Genomic DNA, 12106 nt, shown 5'->3' on the forward strand with positions numbered 1-12106 from the left:
ATAATCTAAAAAGCACAAACTTTAAGAAAGGCCAGGTCAGATGAGAAACAGTTTTGACGGCAGTTTAATAACTTGCAGAGCAGCGATTACACATCAGCATCAGTCCAAGGTATTTGCAGCACATATGTGCCCTGATGAGGCAGTTCTCAAATAAAAAAAGAAAACAAAAAAATACAAATAAGTACAACAACATTGAATTGTCAAACATAGACATGGACTACAGAAGCAAGGTTCCCCAAAGGAAACTCACCATTGATTCTTTTTTTCTTCTTCAAATATGGGGTGTCTCTTTTTTTCTCTCTCTCTCTCTCTCTCACACACACACACACACACACACACACACACACACACACACACACACACACTCTCAGAGCATGATCATCACACGTGCGTGCATGCACACACATAGTCTGAGGCCAAGGGGCGGCAATCTTGTAGAATCTCTGTTCTTAGGCCAGTTGCAGTAAGAGTGAGTGAGTGTGTGTGTGTGTGTGTGTGTGTGTGTGGGGGGGGGGGGGTTGGGATCAAGTGAAAAAAAATTGGTATCTGTATCCTTTCACAGTAGAGAGAAGGTAGCAGAAAACCCTAGCACCTCAGATAGCTACAATCAACAACAGAAATGCTTGTCTATGAGGATCTCTCCACATCAAATCTCACTCTTCCCCTTCACAGGCCGAGGCAACCCTAGAGTTGAGCCCACTGGCAATACATAGATGGGTTGAGCCACAGTGTCTGCAGGCTTTCACTCCAGCAGTGGACAATCAGCCAATGGAATCACAATGATGATCTCCATGAATACAATGTAGTCGTATCTCTCACACTCAGGAGGGGGAATGATAGTTCGATGAAGTCATTTGGCTGGAGAATCAAGCCTGTGGACACAGCTGCCCCCGAGGCACTATGCTACCCTACACCTCCCCCCCGCGACCCTTCCTATCCAATGTAGATGCGGTGGAAGTCGTTCGCTCCGAAGGCGGCGTTACACTTGGGGCACTTCCTCTGGCGAGTGTCGTACCGTGTTTTCACGCACTCGAAGCAGAATACGTGGAAACACTTGGTCAGGACGGCGTCCTTCACCCGGGAGTTACAGCACGGGCAGGTCAGACGCGCCTGAGGGGTGAGGGGTGGGGGGGGAGAAAGACAGAGAAGGTTAAGAGGGGAGTAAGGGGCAAGTGAGAGAAGGATGGAGAAAGTAGGAGAACACGAGGGAATAATATGTGACAACTACTGTTTAGCTTTTCTGTCCCAAGGTGTCTACATCCACACGGCGCCAACACACAGCACACCCACCTTGTAATCGTTGATTTCCTCATTGAGGATCTCGTCTCCATTGCGGACGTTCTCTGCCGGTTTCTTAGCCTTCTCTATCTTCCTCCGTAGTTTGGAGATGTCCTCCTGAAATACAAAAGGGGAAGTTAAGCGTGGCACTCCAATCCTCAAAGGCACGCTCCTCCAGCGGTGGTTTCACGACCTCATGTAGAGGGTTTTGGTGACAGGAGACATTTGGTGACAGGAGACTTTCCATCGGTTTCTATGTGTCACATGTGTTTACATAACCTCCCCCCTGAGTGGACTAGATGACTGTAATTGTGCTATTTGAATGTTTAATAGTCATGTTTTAGTTCAATTGTACCCCATTTGGAACTATTATATGTCTTATTTTGTATTGTTAGATACGATTGCATCCTTATTCTTCCTATTTGCCTCCATCTAATATTGTGGGTTAATGGTAACTAGCATATTTGTGACCAGGTTTTAACCTAGAAGTCACATGAACATTATTGTTTGTGTATTGTTGGTGATCCCGGAGAGTTATCAGACTGAGTCTTGTGCTGTTCACTTCTCACGAGTGAATGTCATTTTGTGGAAGAACTGTACAGCTTTATTACTCTGCTGTACTTTTGCCCTGTCTTCACTCATTTGACAAACAGGTGAGCTTTGTTCCTGCCAGGGAAACCTGTCACCCCACTTTCAGCCACTTGTACAGGCAAGTTCTCATTCACTCATTCAGTGCCGAGGGCGAATAAAGTCGCCCAAATTGTCAACATTCAAGGGTGACTTCATTCACCAACTCATTTTGTAGCCAATCAAAGTAATGAAACACTTGGCAGTCTAGGTGGTGAGTGTTCCGGAATTCTTTGGCAGTTAGTGAGTTGAGGAAACCAAAGTCTCAGAGACTTTCCAACTTACAAGACCGTCTGGGATTTGGACCTTTACAAGAAAACGATACATATTTCCACTAAAATGATTGTGAGTTTGTTTGTGGTCACATGGTCACGCAGGCCATGGCTGAGAGGCTGGTGTCTGTCTGGTCACACACAGGCCATGGCTGTCTTGTCTGGATATGGAGAGAGTGTGTGTGTGTTACCTGTGCACGGCGGGCATTGAATGACTCCTTCTCGCGGGAGATGCTGTTTTCGATGACCTCCTCCCTGACGCTGCCGAGTCGCTGCTGCACCTGCTCCAGCTGAGACCGCACCTCCTCTGACAGCAACGCTGACTCCTGCGCCTGGAGAGGAGAGGAGAGGGGGAGAGGGAGGGAGGGAGGGAGTGAGGAGGTACAGGGGAGGAGGGCAGAGGTTAGAGAGCATGCGTGTTGTTCACTGCATTTGGTTAGTGTTCTCTATGTGTTCAGTTGTCCCTAGTCTGAATGTGTGTGTATTGTTGTTACCTTGCGTTTGTTCATGTCCAGAGCCTGTGTCCTCAGAGCCAGCTCTCTCTCTGCAGTACCGATGGTACCCTGAAGGAGGCGCTCCTTCTCCTCCAGCTTCCGAACCACCTGCAGCTGAGCGTCAACCTGAGAGCAAGGTGAAATTCATTCATTTGACCGACACGTCAAACTCGGCCTGCATTAAACCAATCGAAAGGCCGTTGAAAGCGGACGGCGCGTCGCCATTGGCTGTACTTCACATGAATCATCTCCCAGCCCCCACAGCATCTCCCACAGCACTCGCAGCCACCCCCCCCCACCCCCCCCGGCGTTTGCACACCACACGTGCAATACTTTTTACTCAGTGAATTCCCTCCCACCAAGGCCAGGGTTGAGTCGTCGTTATTCCAGGCTTATATGCGCCGTGCTCAATAGTCTGGGGACGAGGTTAAGAATCTGCCAACTTTAAAGGGGTCTTACGAGGCTAAGTTAAGTAGGTACAGCCTTCAATAGACCTCTAGTGAAAAAGCACCATCCATTCCATTCACCTGTGTGTTGTAATAGTGAAGATTTGGAAAACAGAGACTGGTCCGAATAGGAGTAGAAAACGGGACATTTATTCCCAAATAAACTTCAGACGGTTATGGACGCGGTAAAGCAGACTCGACACACTAGTGGTCAAATGACCTACTAACACAAGTTAACATCCCTGATCCTAGATTTACAGTAAGTCATCCCAATATGCTATGACCATGCATGAGTTAGGGTTAGGGTTAGTTGTGAGGAGTTTACGCATGGTATGATACCTGATGTTGATGACTCGAGTCTGTGTGTTAACGATGCACGTTATTGGGGGCGCTTAGTGGCGTAGCACACTAATGCGCTTACCACGTAATCGCAAGGTTCCTGGTTCAATTCCGACCCTCGACCTATCTTGCATGTCATTCCTCCTCTCTCTCCCATCCTTCCTGTCAATCTCTACTGTTTCTATCCCAATAAAGCAGAAATGCCCTAAAAACATATTTAAAACAAAAACAAAAAATACTATGCACGTTATTAAACATTAAAGTGAACTCTATGTGAAATGAATATAGAAAATAGGAATAATGGCAGGGAATAGAGTATAAATACCAAAATAACCAATTTAATAGTTCAAAGAAACATAGAAAACACACAAACTGTTGTAAATGAATGGAGGTTTCACCGCAAGTCTAAAGCTGTGTGTGTCGAGGACACACAGGAGACTGGTGCTCGCAGGCCTAAACCGAAACTCAAAAGAATGCATTTCCGAATTCCTCCCTAAATACCTTCCCCAACAATCAACCTCAAAAACAAGCATTACAATGGCATCGAATTGTTTAACTATTCAACAGGGGAGGCGCGATATCCTCAGGACGTCCACCAGTCATGCCCCATTCAACCGTGACGCAATGATCCAGAAACCGCGTGTAAAGTGAGAGAGGAGCAATGCGATCACTATTCATCAAGGCATTCCCATTCCCATTCCCATTCCCACTCACCTGCGTTTTGAGTGTGAGCAGCTGGTCTGCCAGCTCCTCCTTCTCCTCCTTGAGCAGCTTGTGGATCTGGTTGGACTTGATCCTCTCGCTCATCAGCTTGAAGTTGGCGTCGTCCTTCTCCCGGAGCTGCTGCATCAGACGGATGTTCTGCTCCTGCATGTCCTCGAACGCCTGGCCTGTCACGTCCATCTCACTCAGCAATGCATCCTCCTCCTGACAAGGGGGGGGGGGGGCACGGTTAGAACAGATTTACACATAGATATAGTGACACAGATGGGGGGGGGGTGGAGAGAGGGAGACGATGGGGGGGACAGAAGAGTATAAAAGGGGGATATGATGAATAGAACGGGGAGGAGATGGGGAGACATTAAGTGTCAGAGGAGGGAGAACGTGTCGCACGCACGCACACCTGTTTGGCAGAGGACAGCTTCTTGTTCAGGATGTCAATCTGTTCCTCCACTGAGCGGATCTTCCTCAGGGCCTCCTCGTCGGCCATTTTCTTGCCCTCCCTCCTCTCCCTCTCCTCCAGATCTCTCAGCCTCTGCTTCAGCTCCTCCGCCTGACAGAGAGAACACACCCATCATACCGCCCATCAATACGATGTTACAACGTTACACACAACCATTTATTTCCTCAGTCAGCACTATCTATGACCCGTATGCCATCTGTGGTACCGCCCTATCACCAGCAGGGGGTGGGTTTGTGGTGTGTGTGTGTGTGTGTGTGTGTGTGTGTGTGTGTGTACAGTACCTCTGACTTGGCCTTCTTCTCTGCGGCCATGAGCTGCACTTTGTCCCTCTGCTCTTTGGGGGCTGAGCGGTACATATCCAACAGCAGCTTCATCTCTCTCTGGGACTCCTGAGCTTTCCTATAGGGCCAGGGCAGAGCCTTCATCAGCATCAGCCATATAACATCATCATCATCATCATCTACATCATCATGACACTTACTTTAGCTCCGCCCTGACATTCTTAAGTTGTTCCGCCTCCTTCCTCTTTTGTCCTCCAATCACAGACGGGCGTTCCCCTGCCGACTCCTCTGGTTGGTTGCTGCTCCCTGCCTTCTCCTTCTCCTCCTTCACTGCTGAGCCCCCCCCTCCACCACCGCCACCACGAGTTGGCCTCTCTTTCTCCTTCTCTCGCTCCCTCTCTTTCTCCTTTTCTTTCTCCTTCTCCTCCTCTTTCACGCCTCCCTCTGGCTCAGTCCCAGGCTCTGTCTTGACCGAGACGCCTACAGAGAGGGGAAGATGAAATAGAGCGGGAGAGAGAGACAGACGGACAGACAGACAGACAGACAGACAGACAGAGAGGCAGGATAAGAGACTGTGAGAGACAGACAGCTTCTGAACTGATCCACACACAAAACACACCGTATCATCAACCAACGAAACCTAACTAGCGACCCTCAAAGCTCAACCCCACACGACGCCATAACCTGGTACAGCTACGACGACACATAAGCAGGAGTAGAGTTGGTTCAGACTCATAAACGATACCTGATGTTGAGTCTATGTGTTGTTAACTATGCACGTTATTAAACATTAAAGTGAACTCTATGTGAAATGAATATGGCAAATAGGAATAATGACAGAGAATAGAACATAAAAATACCAAAATAACCAATTTAATAGTTCAAAGAAACATAGAAAACACACAAACTGTTGTAAACGAATGGAGGTTTCGCCATGAGTCTAAAGCTGCGTGTCAAGTTGTCAAGTGTGTTTGTCGTCAACCAACAAGACCTAACAAGCAACTATCAAAGCTCAGTACAGCTACGACAACACATAAGCAGTTAGAAGAGTTGGTTCAGACTCATGAAGCCATTGTTTTTTTTTTTTTTTTTTTAAATGAACACTTCATAAATGAGTAATAACGCAATACACACTTCCGAGGTGTACCTACCGGTGCTGGTGGGCGTGACCGAACCGTTGTCGGGCTCCTGCTTGATGGTGGCGTCGCCCGATGCAGCGGGGGTCAGAGGGGAGGCGCTCTCTTCCTTCACGTCCAGCTCCGTGCTGGACTGTGACTGGAGCATGGCGCTGCCCTTCGTAGTACGAGCCTATGAGAAGAGGCCGTTGAAAATAGACATGTTCTAGAGATTAAAGAGGACAGGGTAGAAACGTGGACCTCTCTCTCTCTCTCTTCAGTCTTGCCCGACTCCCCTTACCATCCCTCTTCTTCTGTCCTTGTCTGTGTTCTGTCTACCTCTCTCCCCTCTACCTCTGTGTGGGGTGGGTGTGTGTGTGTGTGTGTCTCTCACTCTCCCTCCCTCTCTCTCTCTTACCTGGCTGAGGTCAGTCTGTGATTCTTTCAGTCTCACTTTGTACTTCACCACCTCCCCCTTCATCTGCTGGTTGTGTGTCTGCAGAGTGCTGATCAGGTGACGCATCTCCCTGTTGATGGGGCCTGTTGAGAGAGAGAGAGAGAGAGGGAGGGAGGGGGGGGAGGGAGGGAAGACACAGATGAAGAGAGGGAAGCTGTGACAATCCATCCAAACAGCAGCAAACTAGCCCATCAGTCCTCGGTGGTTGAGCGTCAGGACCTGTGGTTCACAGGGGCTGAAGAGCAGGCTGTTTACCTGCTTGTTCGTTGGCGGCGAGGGTCTGCTCAAACTCGATCCTCAGCATCTCGTACTCCTTCCTGACCTGAGCCAGAGTGTCCTCCAGCTGGAACACCTCGGTACGCACCTTCCTCTGGAGAGACACCTCGTCATTCTGGAAGAGAGGGGAGACGGTTACACGCACGCACGCACTCACACACGCACACACACACACACACACACACACACACACCAGAGGAGAAAGACCTCGTCATTCTGGAAGAGAGGGGAGACGGTTACACACATAGTCGCACGCACACACATTCACCAACTAACAAGAGCAAACGTGCGCCACATGCACACAGACACAGACACAGACACAGACACAGACACAGACACAGACACAGACACAGACACAGACACACCTCCATGTGTTCAACTTGGCGAAGGTGTGCGGTTCTGGTGGTGCCGAGGCGGGTCCGTGTCTCCTCTAGCTGGGATTTCAGACCCAGAGACTCGTTGTAGAGGACAGAGAACTGGGACTGGAGACAGCGGTACTCGGAACTCTCTCTCACCACGCCCTCAGCACGACTCAACAACTCATTCTGAGAGAGAGGGGGAGAGGGAGAGAGAGGGATGGAGAGAGAGAGAGAGAGAGGGGGGGGGGGGAGAGAGAGAGAGAGGGGGAGGGAGGGAGAGAGAGAGAGAGGGGGAGGGAGGGAGAGAGCGAGAGAGAGAGAGAAAGAAGAGAGAGAGGTAATGAGAGACAGGAGAGACGATGTGAAAATGGGAGGAGGGGGGGAGAGAGAGAGAGAATGAGGGAGGGAGTAGAGTGAGAGAGACATAAAGCAGCGGTGAGTGTAAAAAGAAGGTATCCTGCATCCATTTACCTTCGACTCAGTGGGAAACTTGATTGAGTAAGGGCCTGACACCTCAGGACATCCAATGGCTGGCTTGGGGGAAGAAGCCAGAGGATCCTGGTGGCCATCTCTCACCTTCATGTTGTTGTTCTCTTGGTTGACGTTCTGGAGGTCCTGCTGGAGTCTCTGGAGCTCGCTCAGGCGGTTCTCCGCCAGCTCCCGGTTCTCCTCCAATTCACTGTTCATCTCCTCGAACTGACAGAGACAGAGAGGAGGGGGGTGGGGGGTGGGGTGGTGAGCGAAGAGTCCATCTAGTTATTTTTCCAACCAGAAATGTCGTATGCATTTCACACCAGAGACTGCACACGCTCTCGTACCTTTCTCTTGTTGATGGTGATGGTTCCACACACACTGCTGGCCTCCCCGCACACCTTGTAGCCTTTACTGTTCACCTGGGACGCAAGGAGAGGGAGAGAGGGGAACGCGTTACAAAGGAAAGCCTGCAACAGAAGCAGTCAAACACACACTGCATGACCACACCCACACCCACGAGGCCTCACCCTCTCCAGCACTTCTCCCAGGTGTGTGTTAAGGCGGTTCTCCCTGCGCCGGGTCTTCTCCATGTCCCACTGGAGCTCCTCGATGAGCCCCTGCAGCTCGCTGACCCGCGTGTCCGCCCTCGCCACCGCCCGGCCCAGCGTCCGAGACTGAAGGACAAAGGGGACACAAGAAACATCGTCAATACGACTCGGAGGCTCTCGCGAGAGAAACGGAGAGAGAACGATGTTGATGACACCTCAGTCACCTCACTGTTCATGTGACTGTGCTTCTGCTGGAGGTCCTCAGTCAGCTGGCGAAGCCGATCGTTCTCATTGGACAGGAGGGTGTTGAGCTGGGCGGCAACTTGCCACACAGAGCCCTCTGGAAGGACATGACACAGATCTGTCACAAACATGGCGTGACTTGATGCCAACACTGCTTATCTTTTGGTGCCCCAAAACATCACTCCAACACCTTGCTCCTAACTCCAGAATCACACCTCTAGACCACACATGGCAGCACCTCAGCCTGACCCCATCGCCCTTTCCCCTTCTCCCATAACCAAAATCTCACCCCTAAAACATACCCCCCCCCCATCGCTCTCACCTGGCCCAGAGTCCTGGTCCCCCTGCCCCCCCCCCCCCCACACCCCTCAGCGCTCTCACCTGCCCCAGAGTCCTGGTCTTTCTTCAGCTGCTCCACAGCGGTCTTCAGACTGTCGTAGATCTCCACCACCCGATTGGCCTGCTTCTGGCTGGACTCCACCCTCTCCTGCAGCTCCGCTTCCATCTCCTCAGTGCTGCTACTGGCCAACGTGGCCAAGAAGCCGGTGGTCGTTTCCCCCTGGTGGCCTGGAGGTCAACACACAAGATAGAATTTGAAGCTACTAGGCCCCATGGTGTCAGTCGGTCAGTCAGTAGTCAGAGTTGTCTGAGCTGAATTGTCGCTAGCGATAGGAAGAAAGAAAAATTGCTGCTCGTTGACAATTTGCTAAAAATGACAGCCCTAAGAGCTCTGTTATATCCAAAACTACATGGGGCTGCATGCAATGAGCTAATCACCCCCTTTCTGTACCTTTCTCTCCTTCCCTCACCCTCGCTCTACCTTCCCCCTCTCTGTACCTCTATCTTTGGCCCTCTCCTGGTTCGAGTCGCCATCGGGTTCTGGAGTGTCAGGCTTCAGGCTCCGCCCCTCACCAGCTGGGGTTTCTGCCGGTTCGCTTCCTGATTGGTCATTACGCCTGGCAATCAGGCGTACGTTTTCATCAAACTAGAGAGAGTGAGTGGGAGAAAAGGAGAACGAGGGGAAGTGGAGTCTCAAAGTTATCCATCGCGCCACGGGCAATGTTTCTTTTCCCATATGGGTAGGTGCCACGTTCATAAAGGCTTACCTGATTCCAGTATCTGTTCAGGATCAGCAGACTGGCATCATCAGTGGCCTGGCGAGTCTCCAATCTCTCGATTCGTTCTCTCAGCTCGTCCTCAATCACCTGCAAAGTAATGATGCCAATGAAGAAACTTAAAAATGCAATCTAAAAAGGAGTAGGCGTGTGTGTGTGTGTGTGTGTGTGTGTGTGTGTATACAAGAACAAGAGACAGAGAGAGAGTAGGTTTAATACCTGTCTTTGATCGAGGGACTCTCCCAGCTTCCTGTTCTTTACCTGGAGAGCTTTCACATCCTGTTCCTCCTGAATACAAGAGAGAAAGAGACACCAGCACATGAGAAACAACCCTAGGAAACAATCAATGACATTGCTTACGAGGCATTAATAGTGACAGGAGTTTTTCCTGACGGTGGGACCTGACCAAGAAAAACCACTGGCCCTAATCACAATATCAGAGACAGACAAATACCTGCAGTTGATACAGCAGTTGGAATATAGAACAACACAAATCAAATGAAATTGTACTGTCACGTACACCGCATACAACCGTAATTGACAGTGAAATGCTTTGAGATCTTGCTCCTCGCTCAACAACGACAGTCAGCAACAATCCACAAGTCAACAATACAATATGAGCAATAAATAACAAACACTTAGCAGCTCTCTCACCAAATTGGAGACCCCCCCAAGCTTGATAACGGTCTCCACAGCAGTGCTCCCCCCTGTAGAAGCTCCAACTCCTGGACCCCCATCCTCTCCTCCCTCTCGCTCCCTCCGTTTCTCAGGGGGCGCCCCCAAGGAGGAGGAGGGTCCGCTGGAGTCACCCGGACGCTTCTGCCCCGACATGCTCAGACCGCTGCAACAGAAAGAGAGATGGGGAGAAAGAGAAAGATTGCGTGGAAGATAAGGTTACTCGTGTGAAGCTTGTTGATGGGCGCCTTGAAGTGCTGAGGTTTTTCATTAGGAATTCTTACACACTACTATGAAACCGTATGTTAGAACGAATAATAACAAGTTCACAAAAAGACGAAATGGCTTAATCTACCATGGATTATGCATCTGAATGAAATTTTCATAACCGTCTGTCGTTTCATAACCATCATTATGCACTGATCCATGATTTGCTTTACATCATGCTCTGTCTTTCCATGTCTTTGGCTGGCTACATGAGCTAGCCAGAGGTATATCGGCAGCTAGCTGTTAGCGAGCTAGCTAGCCAATTCAGATATCCTACACAAGCTGTCAAATAGCCTCACTCGCTGCCCACAAAACCTGATTGGGGCACACTAAATCAATGCGTTTCCACTATCATTTCATATAGATTCATGGTTTTCATTTCAAATTCTTACCAATTTTGATTAAAATGTGTTATGACTGAACTTGTCTGTGGATGTTGATTTTGCGGCTTCTTTGACTGGCTTCCGGAAACGGAAGTAGTGCTGACGACCACCCGACAATTGGAGAACGACTGTTCATTTGATAATACTGCCATCATCTGGCAGGAATAATCAAATGCCTTACAATAACATGTCTTGATGACAGAGGGCGTGTCGGACTGTGTCTGTCCTAGCACCTACGACTAACTGCAAATAAGCAGAACTTGGGAGTTAGGTTGGGAAATTCTTAATGATTAGTTATACAGAGAGCCATTAGGTGGAGGACGGACTCGTTTCCAAAGACACCAGACCACTCAGATGAGCAAGAGCTATCAGCAGGGTACATGACGTCTCATGAATGTGGAATTGTGTCAACGAGCAGTTCTATCTGCCACAATCTGAACGTTTCACCTAATAAGCCCCTGGACTGTGAGTTTAGACAGCAGAGAGTGCCACTCTGGGCTTTATACACTCTACTTCTGTTTTACCATGTAATGCCAGGTAAACAAGACAATCAAAAGGCTGTTCCCATTCTTCTCAGGTGGGTTTTGGGCAATGGAGGCTTGGGGAGGTAGAAGGAAAGGCTCATTTTTATAGTTCCTCATTCCATTCCATGCATTACAATGAGCCTGTCCTCGGATTTCTATCTCCACCTGCCTCCACCTGTTTTAGGGCTAAGTGACCCAGTGTGTACGTCTTCTGTGCTCTACTCTCTCCTTTCTCCCAGTGTGTGTAAGGGAAAATAGGAGTGGACTCTGATCCATGGGTGTTTGTGAGACCATTGCTCAGGGGTCCAGGGTCCGTCTTGTGTAATGTTCATTTGTAATAGTTTGTGCGTTAGTGATCCACCCTGCCTACCTCATACCTGACTTCAAATACGTCTGTCGTTTTAAGGTCATTCACATGTACTGGTGCACCCTCCATTCCCCCTGGCTGTATGATCAATATGATCACTTTGTTTACAAATGATGTCTGCAGAGGCTGAGGGATTTGGGCAGTCCTTGTCCCTTTCCCACCAATTATATTTTCTCAATTTGTGTCAAATACATGATTACCATGCATAAGCCCTGGTCTTAATTATTCACTCCTTCATATATATATATATATATTTAAAATGTTTAAAAGAGTCTTGTGACTCACATTTGTAGGCCGCATGTGTCTCTGGATTTGTAGGCCTGCAGAGGAATTTCAGACTTATGCTACACCAACATGCATCATTATCAACACAGAAGAATAGA

General features: G+C 49.2%; 1 protein-coding gene across 3 annotated transcripts; it reads right to left on the reverse strand.

Annotated features, from left to right (window-relative positions):
* Nucleotides 1-46: 46 nt before the first annotated feature.
* Nucleotides 47-10907, reverse strand: rnf20 (ring finger protein 20, E3 ubiquitin protein ligase). Of its 3 annotated transcripts, none has more exons than XM_083686378.1 (22): nucleotides 10842-10907; nucleotides 10162-10348; nucleotides 9727-9795; nucleotides 9499-9597; nucleotides 9230-9377; nucleotides 8774-8959; nucleotides 8374-8489; nucleotides 8129-8275; nucleotides 7946-8020; nucleotides 7704-7823; nucleotides 7134-7313; nucleotides 6748-6883; nucleotides 6454-6575; nucleotides 6072-6228; nucleotides 5121-5400; nucleotides 4921-5038; nucleotides 4580-4729; nucleotides 4171-4383; nucleotides 2672-2797; nucleotides 2369-2509; nucleotides 1291-1395; nucleotides 47-1110 (listed from the first exon to the last, which is right to left on the reverse strand). In XM_083686378.1, exons 2-22 carry the CDS (start codon nucleotides 10336-10338, stop codon nucleotides 934-936), a joined length of 3042 nt encoding a protein of 1013 aa, XP_083542504.1. In that variant the 5' UTR covers nucleotides 10339-10348; nucleotides 10842-10907; the 3' UTR covers nucleotides 47-933. The 3 variants fall into 3 exon arrangements, with proteins under 3 accessions (XP_083542504.1, XP_083542503.1, XP_083542502.1); XM_083686377.1 differs by having other exon boundaries at nucleotides 6490-6575; nucleotides 7599-7823; XM_083686376.1 differs by having other exon boundaries at nucleotides 7599-7823.
* Between the last annotated feature and the right edge of the window lie 1199 nt (nucleotides 10908-12106).

Source organism: Argentina silus (genome assembly GCF_951799395.1).
Source record: "Argentina silus genome assembly, chromosome: 15".
In the NCBI taxonomy this organism is placed as follows: Eukaryota; Metazoa; Chordata; class Actinopteri; order Argentiniformes; family Argentinidae; genus Argentina; species Argentina silus.